The 27,028-nt window shown below is 37.9% G+C and overlaps 1 protein-coding gene across 6 annotated transcripts in view; it reads left to right on the top strand.

Annotated features, from left to right (window-relative positions):
* Positions 1–27,028, top strand: part of TMTC1 (transmembrane O-mannosyltransferase targeting cadherins 1) — a 289,639-nt gene that overhangs the window by 139,416 nt on the left and 123,195 nt on the right. For 5 of the 6 annotated variants that reach the window (XR_005218412.1, XR_005218411.1, XM_037846482.1 and 2 more), the window contains exon 8: positions 6,992–7,181. The exons of the other annotated variant lie outside the window; for it this stretch is intronic. Coding sequence is in view for 3 of the 5 variants with exons in the window: in XM_037846482.1 (XP_037702410.1) it covers positions 6,992–7,181 (190 nt within the window). In the remaining 2 variants the exon portion in view is untranslated. The remainder of the gene's footprint in view (positions 1–6,991; positions 7,182–27,028) is intronic. 6 annotated transcript variants of the gene reach the window in all.

The raw sequence follows: 27,028 nt of genomic DNA on the forward strand, positions 1-27,028 counted from the left end.
GAAGCAAATATTCTCACTACAGCATCCTTGAAGGGCAGACTTTCTGTCATAATCCAAAATTCTAGTCGGCAAGTCATGTTATCCATTTTGTCACCTGTACTACTTATTTCCAACCACCTAGCCTGGAAACCAGTGACATTATTGTTTTTTCTCTTCCTTTCCTTGTTTGCTATCAATATCTGAGCTTTGCTTCCTTGGAAGCATCTTTTACTTTCTGTTACTCCCTGTTCCAGGTATTCATTATTGGATCAATCATTTTTGTATAAATTAGTTTCATCTAGATCAATATTCCTATACATTGATTTAGCCAAACTCGTCCTCTGTTCAACGTCTGCTTAAAAGTAAACCACAAAGACAAGTTTTACTAGGTAGCCTGGATAGGTCTCAATAGCCTGGCTCCAAATTGCTCTCTCTACAAACTTATCTTACAATTATTTCTCCTAGATATTACATATTTTAAAAGGACAAATATGCTTTCCCTTTTTTGCATAAGTTTTATTGAATCATGACAACACATAGAAAAGTACACAAATCATAGATGTATAACTCAATGCATTTTTACTAAATGAACACAGCTGGGCAGCCAGAACTCAAAGAAACTGGATCACACCTGAATCTCAGAAGCTCCATTCACTTATTATCCATCCTCTTCCCTGTAAAAATGTTACTGACTTTTAATACTGTAGCTTCTTTAATGGATTCATACAATATGTATTCTTCTGGGTCTGCTTCTTTTGTTTCACAATCCTGTACTATTGTGACGTTTACCCATGTTATTGCATATAGTTGTAAATCATTCATTTTCATTGCTGAACAGATTTCCATTGAATGGCTATACTATAAAGTATGTATCTGTTTTATCACAGACGGATTGTCTTCAGGTTTTTATTAAGAATGGTACTGCTACGAACAATTTTGTAAATGACTTTTGTTAAAGTTACATATGTATTTCTGTTAGGTATATACCCAGGAATGGAATTACCTGGTCATGAAGAATGAGTTTATTCTGCTGTCATGAGTATTGCTAAACAGTTTTCTTAAGTGGTTTCACCAATTTAAAGTAATGTTTGAAAGTTCCAGTTGCTCCACATTTTCCTCAAACTAGACATGATATTTTTCATTTTAGATAATCTAATAGGAGTCATTTTGTAAAATTTTATAGTACACATTTTTAATCCTATACTCTAATATGGCCCGTATTCTTACTTTTCTCAAAAAGTGTCATGTTTGTTTCCAGTTTGAAGCCTTTTTTATTCTATGGCCCTGCATGGTCTCTTCATCTCTTGCCTTTCCACCCACCAAAATTTTGCCTAGATTATTAGGACGTCTTCCCTTAATCCTCCGTTTTCATCCATTTCTCCTTTCTTCAATGGCATTTGATATTTCTAAGAAGCTAAATATATTATGCTATTGAGGCCTTTAGATAGGGAAAGAAGGAGAGGGAAGTGACCCTAAGACCAATAACTAGCAAAGAACAAAACAACAGGAAGTTCCTTTGGCGCACGCACACCTGGTCTCTGCTGTGGTTTGGATCACGCAGGGGTGGGGGTGTGGAGGTGGTGGTGCAATAGAAGGCCACAGCTCATTCATTCCTATTTACCTAAAAACCAGAACCAGTAGGAGGTCAGGGCCTGAACATCCCTCATTAACATACCAGGAGGGAAGGGGGAGAGCACCTCACGTATATAGAGGAGAAGCCTCAACCTGCGGTGGGGCGCATCACCTCCCTCGGGGAATGCCTGTGCTTGCCTCTTCACGCGTGTACTTTTGCTTTGTAATAAACTCTTTCTTGCTATTCCAACCAGCTAGTCCTCAAATTCTTTCTTGCGACTAGACCCTAACAGCTTCAGCCCCTGGTTGAGGTCTCGACCTTTCCAAGAACTCCCAGGGGTTTTCCAGTATCACTATCACCCGACCACGTGATGTGTGCTTGTTTTATCACCACCAATGCAGTGAAAATGCCTGGTGGAGAGGCTAGATCTCCTTAGACTTCTCTGCCTAGGAAAGTGCACAGAATGAGTAATTAGTCAATAATTACTGAATTCAAGTAAAGGTATCTTACCTATTGAGGAGGCTAGAACAGTAGTGACTCTTTGGTTATTCCTGGAGAAGATTTCATAGAAGAAGATGCTCATGATGGTAACAAACAGGTAATGCCTGCATAGGCTTGTCATTGCTGGGGCACATTTATGCCATGGAGACCCTTTGAAGCATCAGTGGTAATTCAGAAGTTATGATAGTGAAAATAGGGGACAGCCTAGGCAAAGGCAGGACACATCACCAAAACCTGGTAGGGAGAGGAATTCCTTACAGGGCAGACTGGAATTCTCCGCTCTGGTGGTAAAAGTGTTCTACACCAATGCTGGTATATTGACAGTGTTAGCCAATGCCCTTCCCTAAGAGGAGGCAAGTGGGTAAAGTGGACCTGGTGTACTGAATTTACAAACTGATAAAGGATTTGCAGGTGAAAGAAAAAGATTTTGAGCAGTAACATTTTTATATAAAACAAGCAAATGGGGCTATGTTTTTCCTTGCTGGGCATGATATTTTCATGTGTACCTACCATAAGTGTCTGTCCAGGATAGGGAAGTATGCTGGCTTATGTCATTCTTAGCCAAAAAACAGATTCTCAAAGGCAAAGGACAGAATGTGTGTATATTTTTGTACTTAAAGCATTCTGATTTTTTCTTGATAAAAATGAAGTTAGATATAAAGAGCCACACAGTTTCACTAAATGTCATTTTCTGAATGCCAGTTCGCTCACAGCCTCATGTTCTATTTCCCTTTTCAGTATTTCTGTCACAAAGCCTCTTTACTTTTTTCTGGCTAATCAATGAAAATACATGTCTAAAGTTTTTAAGCCGACTTCCTGGCTCTTTGTGTTGTATATTTCTTTCTGTCAGCAAGGCATTCTAATAGCTTTCCTCCTATTACCAGAGTTCATGGTAGAAAACTGGTAAATAATTCATTCTGCTTTTGCTCTTGCTTTAAAATAGAGAGCCCAGCAGGCAGAGGTGTTTGACAGATTATTTCGTTTCTGAAATTTTAGCAGAAACAGAAGATGATTAGTTTTAAAAGTAATTGGTAGTTGATGAGTTAAAAAGAAATACTTTAGTTGCTGATTACAGCTAATTTAACCACCCCCCTAAAATATTATTAGCTTTCGGAATAATTCCAAATGGCTTCTTTCTGCTTTAATTTGCAAAACTTTGCCAATGTTGTGTTGGTATTTTAAATAGTATTTAAGGAGTTTATTAGCAATATTGATATGAATTCATATATACTAGAAAATAGGGGGCATGGGGTGTTTCTGAGTTTCTGGAGACAACACTTACGTATTGAAAGGTAACCTCTTGGGTAGTAAATAGTCTTGACTCTTCCTAGTGTTTTAGAAGGGGAAGTTCTGTGGTTTACTTTTTTTTTTTTTTTAACCTATTTGAATTGGTATAAAAATTCATGAGCTTTTTAAAAAAATTTTTTAAATAACTATTTTGAGATTGTAACTTCTAAAAAAATTTCTTCATAATTGCTTTTCAGCAATGTGATACTGTAATTCTAGAAAACATAAGGAACTGAGGACAATATACAGGGGAAGGGCAAAATGTTAACTTAAAATGAAAATAAAAATTCTACATGGTGTTTGAAGATATTCCATGCTTCAAATTTCAGCCATAAATAAAATAACTATTCCTTTTGCAATTCTGTTGCCTTTTTCCTCTACTTAAATAAGATAGTTTTTATTATGGAAAATGTCAAATACAAAAATAGAGTGTCAAAGAAAATTGTACTAGACAATGTTAAATAGGCAAGGATGATGTTACTCAAGGCTATTGTATTGCAATAGGAGAGAGAGAACAGAACGAAGTCTGAACTTAACTCTGTTCCTTAAAAACCTTCCTGTCTCCACTTAAGCAGAGGTGGAAAAAAGGCGAGGTCAAGCAATGGGATTTGTCAGTCTCCTGGAGTCATCTCCTGAGATTACTCTTAAGGCCAAGGTGAGAGGGAGGTCAGAGGCCTAGAATTGGGAAGAGGCCTGCCTAAAGTTTAGTCAAGCTGAGGGAACAGTAAGGCCATCTATCTGGATCAAGAGAAAGCAGCATTTAAGTATAGAATTATGATTACGAACAAAGGCTGTGGAGCCAGACTAAATCAAGTCCTAACACAGTTGACAGGGATTATTTTTTTATTGTCATTATTTTTATCACGAGATAGTGAAAGGTGTAGAGGAAGCAAAATATGTATATTAATTATTTAACAGAGATTTCCAATAAAGTTTTTAAAATTACCATGCTGAATTTTTAAATGCAAAATCATTGTTATACATTAAGAAAAAAAAAATTCTAGAAAAGTGTTAGTTTTAAATTCTAAAAATTTTCTCAATTTTAAATTCTTTTCATCAGACTTATATTTTCATATTTACCATATCAAGTGGTTGGTTCCAAAATATCACAGTTCACTAGAGACTAATAAAAATTATATAGCAAAAAATATACATTCTTCAATATTATCAGTGTTTTTCTTAAAAATAATTCTGCCCCCTTTATCATCTTTAAAGTGTTATAATATTAATTTTTCACAGCACAATTTCTGTTTTACTACCATTTTATCTTAAAATGGTGTACAATGAGATGATTTTATTTAATATCCCTTAATGTAGTCAGAAGATCGCTGTAAAACAGGCAGGAAATAGGATCCCTCTTGGAAAGCTTTCAGATTTCATCAGTTACACGTATGACATTTTTCCTCAAAAAGAACGTTTCAAGTGCTTTATTACAAAAATTTAAAAGTTGTTGTTAATGTTAACAAAAAAATAGAACTCAGCATTAAGAACCCAACATACTCATCATCCAGTTTCAATAATCATAATTCATGCCCAATCTTGTTTCATTCAAACCCCAACCACTTCCTTTCCACAGCCCTTAGTTGATTATTTTGAGGCAAATCCCAGATGTCATATTGTTTTATATGTGTGAATTTTAGTATGTATTTCTAAAAGACAATATAACCACAATATCGTTATCACACTTCAAAAAAATTAACAATGATTCTCTAGCATCATGTATCTGATAAATGTTTCAGTTTTTTTCTGATGGTTTGTTTGAATTAGCATCTAAACAAAATCTACACATTGCTTATAAATCTCTTGAGTCTCTTTTGATTTATAGGTACCTTTCTCTTCATTTTTCCTCCTTAAAATGTATTTGTTGAAGACACTGGGTCATTTGCTCTGCGGAGTTGCCCAAACTCAGGGTTTATCAGATTGCATCCTTGTGGTGCCTTAACATTTACTGCTGTTCCTTGAAACCCTTTTTTTCTTTTCTTTTTTTTTTTTTTTTTTGTCAAGACTACCTTTATAGTTGGAGGATATCTGACTCTCCTTTTTTTGTGATGTTAAAATTGAATAATCAGTTCTAGGTACCTGATTTGGCCATCCATTATAAAGCCCCCATAGCTTTTCACCTCATAATTTTTGCAGCCTTTGGTGATCATTGCCTAGATCCAGTAATTCAAGAACGAAAAAAATTAAGTAATTTTTAAGAGCTAGGGTACGAGTGTGTGATAAAGCTCTGTGATTTCCTTCCTAAGTTTGGTGTTCAGCATTCATCTTTAAAGCAAGTCAAAAAGAATCTTTTCTGATCTAAGAGGCATGTAGCATCAACCAGGAAACTGTAGAAAATAAGCCCAAAGTGAGCTCTTACTTTATCAAGCTTTTACTATATATTACAGCCTTTGTATATTAACATTTAAAAAAATAATGACAAACAGAAAGTGGAGTAACACTGATGAAATATCCCTACTCCTTCAACCATTTCTCTGTCAGGGTTTGAGAGCTGGGCTGTGAGTTATCCCCCTACCCACCCCTACCTTAATAGTCGATGATTTTCCACTGTCAACTTGGAGGAATAAGAGGAAAGGGGAGAAGTTCAGGTGGGAAGATGTGGGAAGAGTGTTCCAAACCAGTAGCTACTTATGGAGAGGAAGTCAAGGTTAATTGACTTTTAAAATTAGAAGATAATTTAGAGATTCTGTGATCTAACCTCTTTGCTAATTCCAGAATCCCTCCCAAAGAATGTGACCAATGGAAGTGGACTTCTGTTCACATTTGATAGTCACATGCTCCTCTCATTCTGCCTTTTTAATTCTATATATTCTATTTTCACTATTGGATTATACATTCTTTGAAGGCAAAGAAATTTTTGAACTCTTCTGTTTAATCCCTTATAGGGCCCAGAACACTGCCTATAGGTGCTTAATGTATTTGTGTTGATTGAATAAATTTAAATAAATTCCATGTCCTTCCACCTAGAGGGAAGAGAGTTACTTAGAGTGCCTTGCATGTCACCTTAGAGCCTAGTTGCAGACAGGAGACAGGAATAACACTTCCACCTGTTATCTTCCTTCTCTGTGTCCAACTGGAATTTTTTGTCAGTGAGGTGAGCAGCACTTCATTCCTTTTAAAGGCTAGTATCTCCACTAGTGAGTAAGGGATTTATGTTCCTCCCACAGATATTGTGATTCTTTAAAATAATTGAATGTGGATGAATCTTCTATAAACATGATTAAATATTTTCCATTCTACTGCAGGATTCTGGGCACTATGATCAAGGCACAGTTCAAATGTCCTTACCCCGGGATATCTTACCTAACAGGACCACACCTCAGTCATAGGCTTTCATTAAATGTTGCCTTCATGTTCTTCCTTCATAGTATTTATCACAGGTTGTAATGTATTTATTTGTATGATAATTTTTAAATATGTTATGGAAACTACATCTTTATTTTTTACCGTTGAATACCCAGCACCTAACACAGCAACTAGAACATATCACATATATTCCAAAATGATCAATTTAGTTAATAACTGCATGGATGGCTTTCTGCATTATCTTGTCTTCTGTAGCATTCATAATTATAGAAACATGGTGAATGAATGTTTGCAAAAATTCATGGATCTTGAGTTGTGTTTCAGTGATGATTCTTCTCTTCGTAGATTCCTTACCTATTCCTACCTCTTGGCCTTCAACGTGTGGCTTCTGCTTGCACCCATTACTCTGTGCTACGACTGGCAGGTCGGCAGTATTCCTCTGGTAGAGACCATATGGGACATGCGGAACTTGGCCACCATCCTTCTGGCAGTTGTGATGACCTTATTGAGTCTACATTGCTTAGCAGCCTTCAAGGTAATTTTATTAAAATGCAACTGAACTTTCTGCATTTGAAAGGAGATTCTCTATAGTCAGTAATGCTTTCCATGAGGTCTTGGGTCTAAATTGATCTACTCCCTGGTCTATAAAGCTCTGTGTCTTTTTAAACTTTTTGATAGGTGATATATATTTTAAATCCTAGCTGGGTTAACTGACCAGGCCACCTTAATTATATAATTTCTTTGACTGTTTCTTCCAACCCTACGGAAATTGGATCTGGAGTTTAATGTTTGCAAATAACTTTTTTCCTTGCTGTAATTGGGTACGTTTTGGAGTAATTTGTTTGATTTAATATAATGACAAATGAGATAACGAAAAATGTTAGTAAGCGGTTAAAACTTGACTTTCAGTAATGATTGCCTGAGGGGGTGAGATTTTTGACAAATGGTCAAAATTATTAAATACAACCATTCCAAAAAAGTTTCAAAGTAGCAAAGAACTTGAGAAGTGTTTACTCATGAAAAAGACTTACTTCATTGGGTAAGATGCGTCTTCCCTGAGTGTGTTTTCATCCCTCCAGTTCTGGTAGAGAAAACCCACAGCCTTCCTGGCTGCGGGTAGCAGATTTGGTTTGGAAGAACGACAGAGCAGCTAGAAATTTAAGCAGTATATTTGGAAACAAGAGCTGAGGTGATACACTCTCCACCCGTTCATGTCTGACTGCTAAAAAAATCTCCTGAACATATGCTCATGGAAGTCCCTAGGGAGCCCAATGAAAATGTGAAGTCTGGGGAGACTTACTCATTTGCCACAATTTTGAATGCATTCCTCAACCCATACACAGATTATGTGGCAGAGAGTGGAAGTTTCCCTGGCTTGACTTGTCTGTATAACCTCTGTGCAAATAATTGACTGACTGCAAAACTCTGCAGGCACAAGGAATTTCCTCAGAGATTTGGTCCAAATGCAAAAATCAAAACAAAACAAAACAACGAGAGACAAACAACTGAGCAGAATTTTCAGCACTTTGCAAGGAAACAGATTTTTCAGTTTGAGAAGAGGCAAGTTCATCACATAGTAAACCAAAAAACTCAATAAATCTTAGAAGAACAAAATGGAAACCAGAGCTACTATAATGAATGACCTAGAAGGCCTGGTTTTTAATCAAAGATTACTAAACATGTAAAGAAATAGGTAAATGTGATCCAAACTCAAGGAAAAAAAATAGTCAAAAGAAAATGGAACAGAATTGAGAGTCCATAGATAGATCCACACTTAAATGATCAATAGATTTTTGACAAAAATGCTAAGGTAATTCAATGGGGAAAGGATAGTGTTTTTCAATAAATAGTACCAAATTAAATGAATAGCTATAAGGAAAAAATACAAACCTTATCCCTTACCTCACACTGTACATAGAAATTAATTTTTAGTAGATCATAGACCTAAACAGAAGAACCAAATAAAACCATCAAATTCTAGGAGACAGTCTTTGTGATTCTGGAATAAGCAAAGATTTCTTAGGACACAAAAATCACAAACTATAAAAAAAGGAGATGATAACTTGGACTCATCAAAACTCAAAACTCCTGCTATTGAAAGATAAAGGAAATGAAGAGGCAAGCAACAAATTGGGAGAAATCTTCGCAAAACACTTATCCGCAAAGGAATTGTATCCAGAATATTTAAAAAGCTCTTAAAACTCAATAAGACACCTCAGCTAAAAAAAAATGAACAAAAGATTGAACACATACTTCGCACAAAAAGGTATACAAAGTTTAATAAATATATGAAAAGATGCACAGCATCATTAGTCATTAGGGAAATTCAAACTGAAACCACAATGAAATACCACTTTATACCTACTGGAACGATTATGATTTAAAAGATTCATAATACCAAGTCTTGGCCAGAATGCTAAGCCACTGCAATCCTCACATATTGTTGGGGGGAAGGAAAAATAGTTCACCCACTTCATAAAATGTTGGCAGTTTTTAAAAAGTGAAATATATATTTGCTCTTAATTTTAATAAAAATTTTAAAAAAACATATTACTGAAGAGATATGAAAACATATGTCCAAACAAGTCTTTTATGTAAATATTTGTAGTAGCTTTATTCATAATAGCTAAAAAATTGAAACAGCCTATTGCCCTCAACTTGTAAATGGGTAAACTTAATACGATAAATCAATCAGAAATGTGTTAAAGGAACAAACTCTGCTGTATATGAAACAATATAGATAAATCTCAAGCACATCATGCTAAGTTAAAGAAGCCCATTATATAAGGCTATATACTGTGTGATTCCTTCATATGAGATTCTAGAAAGAACAGAATTATAATGCTAGAAAGCAGATGGGTCATTGGTTGCCTGGGAGTGGAAGCTGGAGTTGACTGTAAAGGGACATGAGGGAACTTTGGGGAATTTCGGGTGCTTTCTAAAATTTGATTATGATGGTGGTTTCAGGAATATGTGAATTTACCCAAATTCACCAAAATGTAGACTTAACAGGTTGGAGTGAATGCAGAACTGAAATTTGTATAACAAATACAGTACGTATTCCTGAAAGTTGGATGAAAAAATTTTCAGAATGATTAAAAAACCTTATTTTAGAGTAGCCATGTTATTAATCTTTTTGTAAATTCATTTTATAAGGCAAGGCTGCTATGAATAACCATCCTCAAGTAGTTCTGGCATGCCAGTTAGTTACATTGCCTTGAGCTCAAAGTTGACCTTCTTAATGAGACCTACCATGACCACCTTATTTCCAAATGCAATCACACCCCCTCTACCTCACTCCCTAGCTCCCTTTCACTTCTTTTCCTTCACTATACTTACCTGTTTCTAATATCCTATGTAACTTAGTTATTTTATTAAATGTCAATTTTCTCCAACCACAATGTAAGTCCCATGAGGACAGGGATATATTTTTTTTCTGTTTTGTTTCCTGCTGTATCTCTAGGACCAAGAGCTTGCAACACTCAGAACTTATGATTTAAATTATATTGCTTACCACTCGTTAGATTTTATTTAAATGAATAAAACTACAAGAAGTTAGCAATTCAGTTTAATTAGGTGTTGGTATGAAGAATCTTTTTTTTTTTTTAAGTAAACTATATATAACATATAAAAGCACCATACTCAGTAGTAGTATGAAATGTTTGAGGGTGAATATTAGAGTCCTTTTTAAAAACATCTGGCCTTTAGCTCACAGCTCAGCACACCTGCTATATTGTAATTAATCTCTAGGAGCAGATGTATTGGAACTCTGGAGTGGTATGTCAGGACGGATTTTCCTTGACTCCCTCCCTACTAATTAAGGAGAGTGGTGAGTCCCCAGAGGCTGTCATCCATACCGTGTATGTTAAATAGGGACCTTCATGATGGCAATGGACCCCAAGTATAGGCAAGCCTTGTCTCTCCCAGAGTGTTTTGATAACATGATGAATGAATGGAAACTTCCTCCTAGGAGGGCTGTTAATCCTTTTCTTTCACGGAAGTTGCTTCATATCTCTTTAATGCATCATGAAAATATTAACAAAGCATTCCAGCTGTGGTAATAGTAAGGTTTAGCCCTTCTGTAGTGCTTTCATCATGAAAATTCTTTGCAAACATTAATTAAAGCCCCTGACAATTTTTACAATCTCCATTTTCTTCTTCCAGAGGTGGGAGGCAGGTTTGGCTTCTAGCTCATATTTTTGAGGCCTGGACTCTCTCTCTTGCTGACCTGCTTGCACATTGGAAGGGAAAGTCATGTTATGCTGCTTGTTAGTAACCTCTGAAGTAGGGAAAATTCTATTTTTTCTGTGTGATTAATTACTAAAGATGTGATCTTAAGGGCCCTGATTCTAGGATGAAAACAGCAAAAGTAAACTGTTAGAAAAACCGAGGCCCTGCTTCATGGGCACTCTTCTGTGTTAGAAAAGAACAATGGATAAGATGTATGTAATAATGTCATCAAAATAAGTGCAGCTCTGTTCACCTAGAATATTTTCCAAAATGATATGTACACTTTTTCAGTTAACCAGTGGGTTGAAATAATATTATAATCCTTACCTATGTCCTTAAATTTTGAGATAGTTAAGTAGTACCATACATGACCGGAAAAAAAGAATATTGGCTAAGCAAGAATATACCCTGAGTCTAGGTGGATCATAGAAAATATTTCTTTTATGTTCACTTTTGGTTGGCTCTCAGTCATATAAAATATACCTTGGCTGACATGCAAAAGGAGAATCTGTCCTCTTTAGCCTCATTATTTCTTCTGTCCTTTTTTAGTATTGATGGAATGCCTACTCATTCCAAGTATTAGAGCAGTAAGCAGAAAAAGGTCCTGCCCTCACGAACTTATAAATACTTGAAGTATGTGTTTGTGTGTCAGGTGTTGACAAGTGCTGTGAAGAAGTCTGTGCAGTCTACACAGATAAGCTGACATTTGAGCAACCATGTGAAGGAAGTGAAGGAGTGAGCCATGGGGATATTTGGGGAAGAGTATTCTAGGCAGAAAATGAGTGTCAAGGCCCTGAGGCAAGAAAGTTCTGGGATGTTCATAGAACAGTAAAGAGGCTGGTATGGCTGGAGCAGGGTGAGCCAGGGATAGAGCAATATGAGGTGATGTCAGAGAGAAGAGGGAGTGAGTGTGTGTGTATATATGTGCGTGTATGTGTGTGAGAGAAAGAGAAAGAAAGAGACAGAAAATGTATGTTTGCAGGGGTGGGGATGGAGACTGAAGGAAAACGGCAGCCTTAGAGTCAATGAGAGATCTGTAAGACCTAGAAATCTTACATTTGCTAATATTAACCAAGCTTTTTGGCCATTGTTGGGTGCAGTATATATGTTTACAGTCTTTTCTCATCTCCAACTTAACCAAACGCCGCCTTCTTTCCTACCTTGTTATCAGTCAGGAAGCTAGGTGTGGGGAAGTATATTTTCCCCTGTACCAATTTGATGTATACTTGTTTTTTTAATTAATATTTTAATAATTGATTTTTCAAAGCTACAAAATAACACATGTAATAAATAAAACAGCAGGTGCCTTCTCTCCCAACTCCCCTAAGCCCCACCTCTATAGGCCTCCATTGAACATGTGTTCTCGTATATTTTTATACTTAAAAAAAAAAAAAAAAGGAGTCTTCCTTTTTAGAAGTAAGTTAAGTTAGACACCATTACCAATTATAGACTCTTTGAGGCCACTGCCACGTCCAATCAGAGTATTCTCACAAGCAGGCAATTCAAAAAGTAGATGTTTGACTTTTGACAGGATCTTGTCCAGGATTGAGTGGAAGAACCAAGGATATAAGCTCTAAGGGTTTACTTTCTCTAGATTTAGAGATTGTTTCTAACTTTTGCTATTTTCATGTCATAAGAAATTTGAGGCCTCAATAAATAATAATAAAATTCAAGTTTATTGTTTATCAGAGAAGTGCTCAGTTGGCATCTTTGAGAATTTTAGTGTGGAATTTTTCTTTGTCTGTGCCATGCCTTCATCTCTGCCTACTACTCACCCCGTTTATTTGCTAGGACTACATTTGAGCCTATATTACACAATGTAGACCAGTTTAGAAATTCATTATTGGATCCGGTTCTTTTAAACAATAAATTTAAAAGTGAATCAGTTTGCTCTTGCCCTTTGTGATTAGGATAATCACTCTGTGGGAATGTATGCACAGGAGAGATAAAGGAAATTAAAGCTATGAAGACTGATTATTCCATTGTCTTCTATGAATAGTGAATGTTTATACCCAGGAGCACCCTAGGCTGAAAGTGCACTCGGGTTTTTCTTTATGACTCTGACAGCCTATATGTCAGTCCAGGCTGTTGACTTGTAATAAATGGTGACACAGATCAGGAAGGTGGCCTGTCTAATTTAGACTGTTTAGGGGAGTTAACACCATCCATTGGTCCCACTCTTCATAGTTCCCCATTTCCCATGTCCTCTAATGTGGTTCCACTGCATTACAAAGGAACCACCACTAAATTATATTTAACAGTAGTTTGGTATTGGTTCTATCTCACAGGTATCTTGACATTTTAAGGTATTTTTATAGCTTTTATAATCTTGTAGCATACTTATAAATGGAAAGCTGGGAGGAAAAGGAGAGGGGTTAATGATAACTGAATTTCCTAGTAGTGACCTCAGTAATGAGATGACTTTTGAGAATGGACATTGGTCAGTGGAGCCTATCCCCCCACACACATACAAGGGAGGATTTTTGTTTGTTTGTTTGTTTTTGTTTTTTGGTATTCTTAGAAGTGATAGTTTTGTCCCTATCTATTTCTCCATTCATACTTTCCCACCTCACTTCCTTGCAACCAATATAAATCATAGACTATATATAGACTGGGAAATAGCCTAATTCTTAGGTCCTCAGGGAGAGGAATCTGCAGCCTGAAGAAAGGAGCTGACTGCCAGTGACCGTTTTTGTGGAAATGAAGCTAATACATTTCTTCACTCAAGCAGTGGCTGTCTTCATCTCGGGGACCCTTCAGGCCTGTTCTCAGCCTTGCTCTTGATTCACCTTCAAGCTTGTCCATCTCATAGCCCCCCATCTACCTACTCACCAAAAGAGCGGAAAGACACCTGATGAACAAAGACAGATTGCCATTCTACGATCTCTCTTTCATTGAACATCCCACACATCTGTACAAAGATAGAGGATAAGAATGAGGGCCACTGTTGGAGAATGATTATTTGCTTACTGACATCCTTATCTCATTCCAAAAAGGACTAAGATTAGCTTGAGGAAATGAATACAGTACTATAGGCTAGACCAGGGGTTGGCAAACTTTTCTTGTAAAGGACCAGACAGTAAATATTCTGGGCTTTGCCAGCCATACTACATCTGTCATTGCACTTCAATTCTGCCATCATAAGAGGAATTAACCTACCCATACAGTCAAACTGAACATACTTTCAGATTTGGGGGAAATTATTTTGTACTTAGCTGAAAAAATTAAAGTACTGTTGTGACACATAGATCACTGTGGAATACCTCTTTTAAATTCCAGATGAGCCATTATGGAAAATGATGGAATTAGCATCATGTTTTAATATTCCAAAATTGAATTTTAAGAATGACGATTGCATTTAATAGTGGCTCTAGGTCAATGCTGATATTTCTGTGGTGGGTTTTTTTTGGGGGGGAGGGGGGGCTATATTTCTCTTTTCTGTTAACAATTTTCTGCAAAACTCCAAATTCTCCATCCTTTTTCTAACCTCAATGTAAGAAATTCCTTTCATGTTGTTATTCATAAAATCTTTCTACTCATTTAGCATGTATCAGTTTGTCCTTCTTTGGGACCATTGCAATCACTACTAGAGGAGTCCCTGTTGATATCTTGCCATGATCCATCTGTCCATGTCCACCATTGCCATGGGCCAATGTGGGGGAGGCCTATCTGTCTCAGACTTGGCCAGCCCAGTTGATCCAGCCCCTTCTCACTGCTCTCAGCTGCCCTCTCCATCCGCCACCTATTTACTATGGTGATAGCATTCTACTTATTTGGTCACAGTGTTCCAGCTAGATAGCTATGGTCAACTTTGACACTGAGGACATGAGATACTTATTATATCTCTTTTCTCATAAGAGTTTGAAAGTGAGCTTACTGATTCATCTGATGCAATGTTGGAAAAGAGAGAAGTTGGATTTGTACCTCATTTTAAAATGGAACTTATTTAAAGATCCATTGCTGTTGCCTCATCCCAGATATGTTTATGTCACTGCTTTGCTACATGTAATACAAATTGTGACTTATGTTCTGTCACTGTGATTACATCTGGTAGTCTCACTTTAAATTCATGGCCACCAATCTGAAGAGGGAGTTGAAGGCAGCACAGGTGTGCCATGGAGCAGAGATGCCCCGTGTTCCAGATTAAGAGTCCTGAGCCTGGGAGGAGGGGAGGCTGTGGAGTGGAGTGATTAGCACACACCTGAGTCTGAGGCCAGGCTCTGCCGCTGACTAGCTGTGTGGCATCACCTCGCTGAGACTTGTTTTTCCATCTTATAAGGCGGGGTTGTTCTGAGCATGAAACAGGCAAGTTACATATAATACTTAGTAAAATGACTGGCACATAGGAAGCATTGAATACTTGTCAGCTGTCTTCACTGCCTTTGTTGTCATGCCATCATCACCATCGTCATGAAATTGTCACAGCTTTAAGCCAGGAGCACAATAAGGCTCCTCCTCCATTTTGTAGAAATAACCAGGCTTAGAAAAAAGAAATTGAGTTGACTGCCTTTTTTGAATATGTATATTTCAAGATTCAATCATGCTTTATATTTTCAAAATATATTTGTAATACTTCTGAAATTTAATCCTATTCTGCCAACCCCCACCTCCCTTTATTCCCCACCCTACGTAATAGGGGAGCATGTTAAATCCTTGACCTCAAAGCTATTGGCAGTAACATACTTCCTGGTTTTTAATGCTTAAGCATATTCATGAATATAGGTATGTTCAAATATAATTTGAAGGGCATAATCATGACATAAAGCTATTCTATTAGTTAAAACTGAACATTTTTCAAAAGAGAAAGAAAATAGTGACAAATATCACTGATTTATTTATAAATGAACATTAGAATTAACACCAAAACCTTGAACATAGTATAGATTTTTTTAAAGGTATTTGGAAGTTTAGTGAAAAGAGGCAGGATATAAGAAAGGAATCATTTTATTTTGTTCCTTTGGCTACTATGACTGAATTTCTCCATTCCCCTCCGTGGTGGTGGATGGAACAAAATGGACACAAGAAAATGCAATTTTTTTTTCCAGTCCTATCTCAAAATCAGAGGCCATTGAGCAAAGTCTTCCCGAGGCATTCCTTTTTGTCAGTTACTAAGATATCACCTGTGAAGTTATTCTCCTTCTTCTGGATTTGAGCCTTATAGAAACCTTTTTTCCTAAGGTTACCTGTAATATACAACTCAGCATCTGGAGGGCTCTGCTTGTCTTTTGATCTAGGCCTGGCAGGAGTTTTTTCACAACATTAACTAATTTTTTTATTCTTTGCCTTCACAGGGCAAATATATTTTCCGAAGTCCACACTATTTAATAAGAAAAAAACTTACCTGCTCTTCTGATGTTTATCCCCTAGTTGGAAGACTCCCTAAAGTTATTAATGGAAAAATTAGAGATTTTATTATGGAAAAAGACTGAAAGCTTTGCTGCTTTGTCTTGATTGCTATGCCTTATGATTCTCAGCAGGACTTCAGTCTGTATTATTATTTGCTTTTACTAAGAATAATTGCAACCTTTTGAGTGGTAATTTCAATTTTTAACATTTGTTTTTTCTCTTAGTGATTCATGCTCTTAAAAAGCAACTCATAGCCACTTAGCCTTATGGTGTGTCTGATTTTTTAGACCTCTTAAAAAAGTCAAGACATTTTTGTAACTCCTGGAGCCGCTTGTTCCTTTCTGTTTCCATTCAGAACATGAATTCCTATTTAAAGGAGCACACACCATTTTGTTCAGAGAACACCATGAAATATGTAACTAGGACTCCTAGAAATAAAAGCAGCTAAAACAAGTACCTCCAAATGGAAAGCCTGTTAGAAACTGCTTATTGTAGTGGGAAATACAAAGGAGACTGAAGTGATTGATTGCCAGGTTTTCTTGTTTCTCTCTCTCTCTCTCAAATTTCTTATCCAATCCATCCTTTTAACTACAATTTTTCCTTTTAACTACATTTTCAAAATACATTTAGAATCTGACCACTTCTCACTCATTCACTGCTGTTCTCTCCCTGGACCACTGCCATAGCCTCCCTACCCTTCTTGCTGCTTCTACCCTTGTCCCAGCAGCCAAGTTCCTTCTCACAACTAATTGATGCTTTTAAATGTAAGATCCTGTCCCTCTTCTGTTTAAAATCTACCAATGGCTCCTCATTTCTCCCAGAGGAAAAGTAAAAAAACTTTGTAGTGGCCTAAAAGGTCCAACATGGTCTGGACTGAAAACCACCCCCAGTCCACCGATCTCTTTGGCTCTTTCCCGACCTCATCTACTGCGTCTGTGTCTTGCTCATTCAGCATCAGTTGCCCTGGCCTCTATGCTGTTGATTGGACACCTCAGGCATCGTCCTGCCTTAGGGCCCTTCCGGCTTCCTCTGCCTGGGCCACTGTTCCCCCTGATTGCCTTATGACTGGTTCCTTTGTCACCTTCAAGTCTTTGCTTAATTATCACCTTCTCTATAAGGACTACCCTGACCACCATGTTTAGAATTATACCCTACATCTTGCCCATCCTGCTTCCCCCTTACCAAGCTCTGTCCCTTTTCTTTTTCTCTCTCTGGAAAGGCAGGAATATATATATATATCTGTCTGATTTGCTCACTGATGTCTTCCAGGAAGGCTGGAGCAGTGCCTGGAAAATATAAAGGGGGCAAAAGTGATTGATTGCTATGTTCTTTAAGTGGTTGCCTACAAATATGTCCAAAGAGATAAAAGATGGGAACAATATATATTTATTGAATGAATGAATATATATATTTGTTGAAGGAACCATTGCTTAGGATGATAGAGTTTTCCAGAGAACTTCAACAAGGTTGGTGAATTGGAGGGGGACAGGGATTGTCCATTGTACCACTGATCATCCACCTGCACCTCCTGCTTTCCGTGTCCCTCAGGCAGAGGCTATGGGTCCCAGTAGCATGACGAGCTAGTCAGCAGCCAGTGATGGAAATGGGAAGTGATCTTAATAGAGACAAGTAGAATAAACTTGTTGAGAATATAATTTGTTGGAAATATATTTAAGAATATTCCAAGGGCAAATGCATTTGGAAAGGAAAGGCCTAGTGGAATACAGTAAGACAAAATATTAGATACTTAATTTAATCCATTTATTAGCCATTCACTGGTCCCATATAATATGCTGAGTATGGAGAGTAAAGATAGAATAAGACCCAATGGCTGTCTTGAGTCACTTGTTTTCTCCTACTTCCACTCTATCCACCCACCGCTAAGAGAGTTATCATTCTAACATTCTAAACATAGATATGATCTAAACATGATCTCATCTGCCAAGAAACCTTCCTACTCTCAGTACTTATTCCTCCTGGAGCCAAGACTGCACAGATGAATGACTTAATAAAGTTCTCTAAATATATAGTATTTTTTACATAGAAAATAGTCATCAGATATTCTTCATCTCTACCAAGGACAGAACAGCAGAAAATGTTTTTAAAATGTAACATGAGGGACAGGAAAAATCTTCTGTTTGCCAGCCAGTGAAATGAGTTTTGGGGGCAGATTATAAAAACTCCTAAGGTGGAAACTTTTACTTTTAACTTCATTCTGTGGAGCAGTTTATACCAGCATTTCTCCAAAACATCTTCAAGGATCATACAGGCCACTAAGTAAGATTACTCTAACTAAAGACTCTAGCTAAATGCATTTCAGAAACACTAGATCTTAAAAAGTTATACAGATTTCTTTACTGGAGGACTTTGCAATGCCTTCACTTTTCTCTGAGCCTTGTGAGTTTCCAAAAGGGGCATTTAATATTTGCATTTGACCCCCTTTTTTCAAAGAAGTTTCTTGCAGGATCATTGTTCTTTATAACAAGTTTTGAGAATTATTGACTTAAACACATGCAGATGGGTTCATAAATGTATTTGAAAACAGTCCCTTCTTGGAAATGTTTAAACATTGTTTTCTTGTCTTATTCTTACCCTGAAAAAAGCAACAACCACAATGGCATCAACCAAAAAAAAAAAAAAAAAAAAAAAAAAAATTCATAGATTATCACCTGGAAAAGGATTCCTTTGAGAACATTTCTTTTCTTTTCTTTTTATTTTGAAATAATTTCAAACATATAGGACAGTTGCAAATACAATACAAACCCCATACAGAGAACTCCAACACCCCCACCCCCAGATATCTATATCTACCAATTTTACATTTTGCTACCTTTGCAGTACCTTTCTTTCTCTTTCCTTCCTTCCTTCCTTCCTCCCTCCCTCCCTCCCCCCTCTCTCTTTCTTTCAACTATATCTTTTATCTTTCTATCAATTATCTATCTACCCATTTATCATCTTCTGCACAGTTGAGAGCAGGTTGCATATATCATACTCCTTGAACTCATAATACTTCCATGTACATTTCCTACAAACAAGGATATTCACTTATGTCATTAACTTAACTGCAGTTAATTCAAGAAAATTAATATGGATGTAAAGCTTAAATTCTGTGTTCTAATTTTTCCTTATGCCTCCTTTGAGCTTTTCTCCTCCATTCTTAGATCCACTCCAGTATCATATATTGCAGTGATTGTTATTAACTCTTAATTAACATTTTTTTTAAATCAACTATATAAAAAAAAAATTTTTTTTAAAGATAATAAAAATACATTTCAAACCAACCATAGCAAGGGAGTAAGAAAAAGACAACTAACCTAAAATAACCACTTTATTTCCAACATGTTCCTACTCCACCCCAAGAAAATAACCTAATATAGCCACATTTCTGTGAACTTGTTCCTAGCATACCCATCAGAAATTAACAAACCATAGTCACTCCTGGGCATTCCCAGAATGTTAAATTTACCCACGATAGCTTATCTGTTCTTACTGGGTTTTCATTCCCCCTTCATTAATTGCTCTCTATCTCTAGTTCCCCTACATTCTACATTATAAACCATTTATTTTAGGAGTGTGTTGTTTAACCTCCAGGTATTTGTGAATTTTCTAAGTCTCTGATGGTTATTGACTTCTAACTATATTCCACTGTGATCAGAGAATGTGCTTTGAATAATTTCAATTTTTTAAATTTATTGAGGCTTGTTTTATGTCCCAGCATATGGTCTATTCTGGAGAAAGTTCCATGATCACTAGAGAATAATGTGTATCCTGGTGATTTGCTATGTAATGTTCTATTTATGTCTGTTAAATCCAATTCATTTATCAGATTGTTTAGGTTTTCAGTTTCCTTATTGGTCTTCCGTCTGGTTGATCTATCTATAGGAGAGAGTGATGTGTTGAAGTCTCCCACAATTATTGTGGAAACTTCAATTGCTTCCTTTAGTTTTGTCAGTGTTTGTCTCATGTATTTTGTGGCACCGTGATTGGGTGAATAAACATTTATGATTGTTATTTCTTCCTGTTGAACTGACCCTTTTATTAGTATGTAGTGGCCTTCTTTGTCTCTCCTAACATCCTTGCATTTAAAGTCTATTTTATCTCAGATTAATATTGCTACTCCTGCTTTCTTTTGGCTGTAGCTTGTATGAAATATTTTTTTCCATCCTTTCACTTTCAATTTCTTTGTGTTCCTGTGTCTAAGATGAGTCTCTTATATGCAACATATTGACGGTTCATATTTTTTGATCCATTCTGCCAATTTATATCTTTTAATTGGGGAGTTTAATCCATTTACATTCAATGTTATTAATGTGAAGGCATTTCTTGAATCAGCCATCCTATTCTTTGGTTTATGTTTGTCAGATATATTTTTCCCCTCTCTCTCTTAATGTCCTTTATTGAACCAATATTGAATCTCTTTAGTACTGAACCTCTCTCTGTATCTCTCTCTCCTTTCTTTATTTCTCTGGCTGTAAGGCTCCCTTTATGTCTGAAGTAGGGCAGGATGTTTATTAGCAAAATCGCTCAGCATTTGTTTGTGTGTGAAAAATTTAAGCTCTCCCTCAAATTTGAAGGAGAGTTTTGCTAGATAAAGTATTCTTGGTTGGAAATTTTTCTCTCTCAGAATTTTAAATATGTCATGCCACTGCCTTCTTGCCTCCATGGTGGCTGCTGAGTAGTCACTACTTAGTCTTAAATTGTTCCCTTTGTATGTGGTGAATTGCTTTTCTCTTGCTGCTTTCAGAACTTGTCCTTCTCTTCAGTATTTGACAGTCTGATCAGAATATGTCTTGGAGTGGGTTTATTTGGATTTATTCTATTTGGAGTTCACCGGGCACTTATGCTTTGTGTATTTATATTGTGTAGAAGGTTTGGGAAGTTTTCCCCAATAATTTCATTGAATACTCTTCGTAGACCTTTACCCTTCTTTTCCCCTTCTGGGACACCAATGAGTCTTAAATTTGAACGTTTTATTTTATCTATCATATCCCTGAGACCCATTTCAATTTTTTTGATTTTTTTCCCCATTCTTTCTTTTGTTCTTTCATTTTCCATTCTGTGATCCTCGAGGTCGCTGGTTCATTGTTCAGCTTCCACAAGTCTTATACTATGACTCTGCAGAATCTTTTTAATTTGGTCAACAGTTTCTTTCATTTCTATGAGATTATCTATTTTTTTTATTTATGCGTGCAATTTCTTCTTTATGCTCTTCTAGGGTCTTCTTCATGTCCTTTATATCCTGTGCCATGCTCTTGTTGTTTGTCTTTTGTTCTTTGATTAATTGCTCCAAGTACTGTGTCTCCTCTGATCTTTTGATTTGGGTGTTTGGGTTTGGGTTATCCGTATTGTCTGGTTGTATCATATGCTTCAAAATTTTCTGTTGTTTTTGGCCTCTTGACATTTGCTTAACTTGATAGGGTTCTTTCAGGATATGTAGGATTATTCAGAGATGAATCTCTAATTTGTCAGATCTACAGCTTGGTGGCATACACTTCCTCTAACTAACCAGCAGATGGCATCCATGAGTCACCTATTCCCCTCATGTCAGTTCTCCCCAACTTTATCTTTTTGTGGTGTGTGGGGGTCTGATTCTTGTGGGGTCCAATTGGCGCACTAAATTTGGGTGTGTTTTGGTGCTGTCTTAGTTTGCTAATGCTGCAGAATGCAAAACACCAGAGATGGATAGGCTTTTATAAAATGGGGGTTTATTTCACTACACAGTTACAGTCTTAAGGCCACAAAGTGTCCAAGGCAACACATCAACAACCGGGCACCTTCACCGGAGGATGGCCAATGGCGTCCGGAAAACCTCTGTTAGCTGGGAAGGCAGCTGGCGTCTGCTCCAAAGCTCTGGCCTCAAAACGGCTTTCTCCCAGGACGTTCCTCTCTAGCAAGCTTGCTCCTCTTCAAAACATCAGTCCCAGCTGCACTCCCTTTTCCTCCCCCCGAGTCAGCTCATTTATGTAGCTCCACCGATCAAGGCCCACCCCGAATGGGTGGGGCCATGCCTCCATGAGAACATCTCATCAGAATCATTGCCCACAGCTGGGTGGGGCACATTCCAAGCAAATCCAACCATCACCAAAACGCCTGCCCCACACAAAACCACAAAGATAATGGCATTTGGGGGACACAATACACTCAAACCGGCACAGGTGCTGTCTGCCCTGAATGTGGGGCATGTGTCTGAGCAGTTAGGGAGTGAGGGCAGCTTTAATAATCAAACCTTCCAGGTGTTCCTGGACATTTAAGGCTGTTGCAACAGTCTAAACCTTCATTTCAGTCTCGCCACAGATTGTCTGTGCCGCTGACCCACATGTCTTTGGTATTGGCATATGGTCCCTGGGATTTCCAAGTGGGTCCCTCTTCCAGGCTGTGCCCTTCTAGGGCCTCTGCTGAGTGAAGGTTGTGCTACGTCACAAGTGCACGCTGTCCCTCAAGGGAAGTTCTGGGCCGCCGGGCCGTGTAGGTGCGTTTCCAGCCTGCTGTAAGGATGGCTGTATGGGGCATGCCAGTTTCCCCCTTTTCGCACAGCTCTGCTTTCCCATCTCCGGGACAATTAGCTGCGGGTGCACGAAAGGCTATTGTCCATGCCCAACACTGTGGCATGTGCACGTACCGCTGGAAACACCCCCCTTAGCACTGGGTTTTTTGGTGCAGATCTGGGCTGTGGCCCTGGTGCTGGGCAAGAGCGTTCCCAGCCCACTAGGAAGATGGCTGCAAGGGGCATGGTTTTTTCCCCTTTTGTTTAACTTCTGCCTTTCGAGACAATTAGCAGCAGGTGCGCGAAAGGCTATCTTCCACTCCAGATATTGAGGCATTCGCACAGCCCATTCCTGCCATGCTTCACTGTGCAGTTCTTGTTGCCATATCTGCAGCTGCTTTTGGGTTTTTTAAAAAAGAAATAGTCTGCCTCCAAACACCAACCCTCGGTTTCCCCACACTGCAGCATGGCTGCCGGATATTCAGCGGCTTACTTACTCGTTTCAGAACGCAGACTCCTGGTTTCACAAAGTGCACCGTCCCTGTGGATTTAGCAGACCTTGTCCAGCTGGTGCATTGCTGGAACTGGTGTTCTGGGTCACTTTCTAGCTTTTATCTAGTATTTTTCATGGGGATGTTTTTTTTGCCCTGTCTCTCCTAGCCGCCGTCTTAGGTTCTCTCTCCGGGCACTTCTTTTAAAGCCCCAGGTGTGCAACAACACCCAGGAATATGCCTTGGTGCTTTTGGTATAGGGTCGTCCTGGGAGAGTCAGATCATCACCATTCAAAGGGTGCGTGGGTGGTCATGGGTGCTCCAGAAACATCCCTCTACACTTTCTCCAGCCTGCGTGGGCCACAACACTTCCCCATCACCTGCACACTTGGGGTACCCTTTACATTTTCAGAGCACAGGAACCGCCATTGTGTTAGAGCGAGACCATTTCTTTTAAAGTTATAGTTTCCAACTAGTCAACGGCAAGTGAAAGATAAGACCTTGGAACATATTCATACATTCTCATTTTTCACTGTATAGAATTGGAAATGCATATGTGGATTTTAGCTACAAAAATGACTGTGACTGTTAGGACTTGTGATGGGATAAGGGACTCTACAAGGCCACGCATAAAATGTTATAATTGTTAAAGTGTAGGGAGTTGAGTTTCATTAGAATACCTTATTCTTCAGTATAAGTGGCAGTTTCCAAAATAAGACAAAAAGGTCATTGTGTATGCCTCCATGTGTAGTTTTCCTTGTTATTGAAGTAAGTTAACAATTTTTCCTTCATCTGCTTAACTGTTGATTCAAAAGAAGTCACTTCACAGAGTGCTCTGTGGCTTACCTGAGGAGAAAGTGAGTGGTTGCTGCCTCAGAATATTACTACATTCTCCTCAGAGAGAACCTTTCATGGAAGGTTCTTGTAATAGGAGAGCTGCAGGACAGAGAAGAACTTCCCTGACCTTGATGTTACGCTAGTGTGTGACTATTTGCTAATAAATGGTTGCATTTCTGTTAGAATTTCATCTAAGACTTGCTTTCATTTTAATATCCTCTCTGGCTCTAATTGTCGTAGGTCACCAGTATTTACAAAAAGCCTTGGTAATTTTAAATGGCCAAATTGACTTAGTTTGTAACCTCAGGACTCTGGCATTTGGTATTAAAAGGTGATTAATTGGAAGGAACATTTATTAATGTCAGCCTCCCTGGCATTGCCTTGAAAACTCTCCCTATTCCAGTGCATCACAATCACTTTGCCTTTGGATGACTTTGGCCAGTGAGTTCTAATCTTCTGCCTATTGTAGATGTAGGTCTTCACCATGGCAATGTCTTCACTTGGGAATTATTCATGCCAAGGTTTGTTGGAGAAACACTTCTACCCTTTGTTTTCCTGTCTAAAAAATTTTTTTCTACTGCTTTGTAAGAATTTCCCAAGAAAAAAATAACACCCAATTAGTGATTACTGGGTCTTCTTACTTGTATCTTTATGCCAAGCCTTATATAGAGGACACAAGGCTTCCTCTTTCTTACATTCACTTTAGAGATATAAGTTGTTGCCATTTGGTGGAGAACAGTTCTTTCATGCATGCATCTCCCATATTTTGACACAATGAAAATGGGTCTGTGGATGTCTGAACTCAGAAAATTACAACTGTTTGATACCGGAGCTTCATTTCCATCTTTTGCTACATTTCATTAGTCCATTAAATTTACCGTTTTAGGCTGAGTAGGTAGGCCATTTGAATGCACAGTTAAAGGTGAGAGAAAAGCGCTTTTCAGTCACATCAGTTATTTGTGAAAAGAGCTTTTTGACTACTTTTTAATAAACAAAATTGTCCTTCATACTTTTATCATCATATGTTTCAGAAAGAGGAAGGTGAATCTTGTCCAAAGAGATGTAACATATTTTGATTTTAGAAGCTATTTTGATTTTGGATGAATACAGGATGGCTAACAGGAATCAAATCCGCTATTAATAGTAGTTCCTCCAGAAGCTCTGTTACACAAGCAAATTTCTCACCTTTTTTTTTTTTTTACTGTTAAAATAGAAGCTTACAGAATTTCCTACTACCTTCATGTATGGTAACCTTGAGGTGAGCAAAATATTTCTCTGCAGTTTGTTTGATAAAGCATGATGAGCTATCATGTATAGGAAATGCATCTATAAAATATTGTGATCTCCGTTAAGTGAGTGAAACTGGGTGGAATTTCTGTGGTTCCTTGTCCTTAATGATTTTAGATTATTAGAATTGAAGGGACTAAATTCTGCATGACATTTCCAAGTGGGTAGATGAATCATGCCTTTTGATAAGTATGGCTCACTGTGGAAAAGAGTGAAACACTTTGTCTCTTTGTCATCCAAACAGAAGTCTAAGAGTGCTGCTTTTGGAGTTTCTAGCAGGAGGACATCACCTTAACAGAAATATCTGAGCAATAGTCACTGGTGGAAGAGCACACCTGCCAGGCATGTACATTTCCACAGGAAAAAAACACTATTAATTTGCACATCTCATTTATCCTCTGCCAGTTTCTCCTAGTTCTTCACAGCTAGGTTCACACATGACTTCACCTTCAGGTTTAAATCCATCTTGGTGCTAATTGAATCCTTAAAGAGAGAAAACATTGGTTAATTGCTCCTGCCTCCCTTTGCACTTGGTCATCAAGTTATACTTCTGGATCTGAGATTCTGTGGCCCATCATTACTGGTGTCACACTTATCTCTGTTTTGCCAGCCAGAGCTGCATGTGATGAACAAGGCACAAGACTGGGCCCTCTCTCTTCTCCCCCTGCCCCGCTCTGGATAGGCTCCAGGCACACAATTGAGCTCCTGCTCACATTTTCTGTCCGTGGTTGTTGAGTGCACCATTGCCGCTCCCCAGGTAAGACCTCCCCTGACGCCAGGGGTGTCTGATGGGGGTCCTGGTACCTCACTAAGCTCTTTTCTCTCTCCTAAGTCCACCCAAGTTTTGATCCTAGTGCATATGAACTCTTATCTCTTAGGGCCATATCACTAGTTTGATTTCCTGGGCACTGAATGCTTTTGGAATTGGAACTGGAAACACAATCACCCCTCTCAAGCCGGTTCCCTCCCCACTTCCACTTTTCTCAGCCCCCACCTTCCCTCCCACAAGCAGCCTCTTGTTGCTTCATTAGTCATAAAGCTTTCTGTTGTAGTCCATCATATTGCAACCTTGTATGCATGTGTGTTTATATATGTGTATAGTTTGGATCCAGTCTCATGGGTAACTAGATTTTCTAGAGGTAAGGGAGAGAACCGGCCAAGGCGTTTGACCTTGTTATTCCTTCTGCCCTGAATGCTGTTTGCCCAGATACTTGCTTAGTTTATGCCCTCACTCGATGTAGGTCTCTGCTCAACTGTCTCCTCCTCTGAGAATCTTTCCCTGATCCTCTTTCTAATTTAACACTTCTCATCATTCCCCATTGCCTTACTCTGCTGTATTTTTTCCCATAGCACTTCTAGCTGCCTGCTGTTTGATTATGTATTCTTAGTTACAAGTATTTTGTTAATTTATTGTCTGACTTCCCCACTAGAATGAATTTTTTGTTCATTGCTCTATCTTTAATGCCTTGAACAGCATCTGCACATAGTAGGTGCTCAGTAAATATTTGTTCAATGAATGAATGCTATATATAGTGTAGGATAATTAACAAAAGGCTGGTGAATTCATTTATAGTGTAGTTAATTATTACAGAGTTGAGTTAATTCATTTACAGTATGACTAAGTAATTCAGTGTCCTGTAGAAAACATTTTATGACCTTAGTGAAACTGCAATTCACTATAACAAATATGTTTATAAGATTAAATGA

The sequence above is a fragment of the Choloepus didactylus genome, chromosome 8 (genome assembly GCF_015220235.1).
Source record: "Choloepus didactylus isolate mChoDid1 chromosome 8, mChoDid1.pri, whole genome shotgun sequence".
NCBI classification, from domain to species: Eukaryota; Metazoa; Chordata; class Mammalia; order Pilosa; family Megalonychidae; genus Choloepus; species Choloepus didactylus.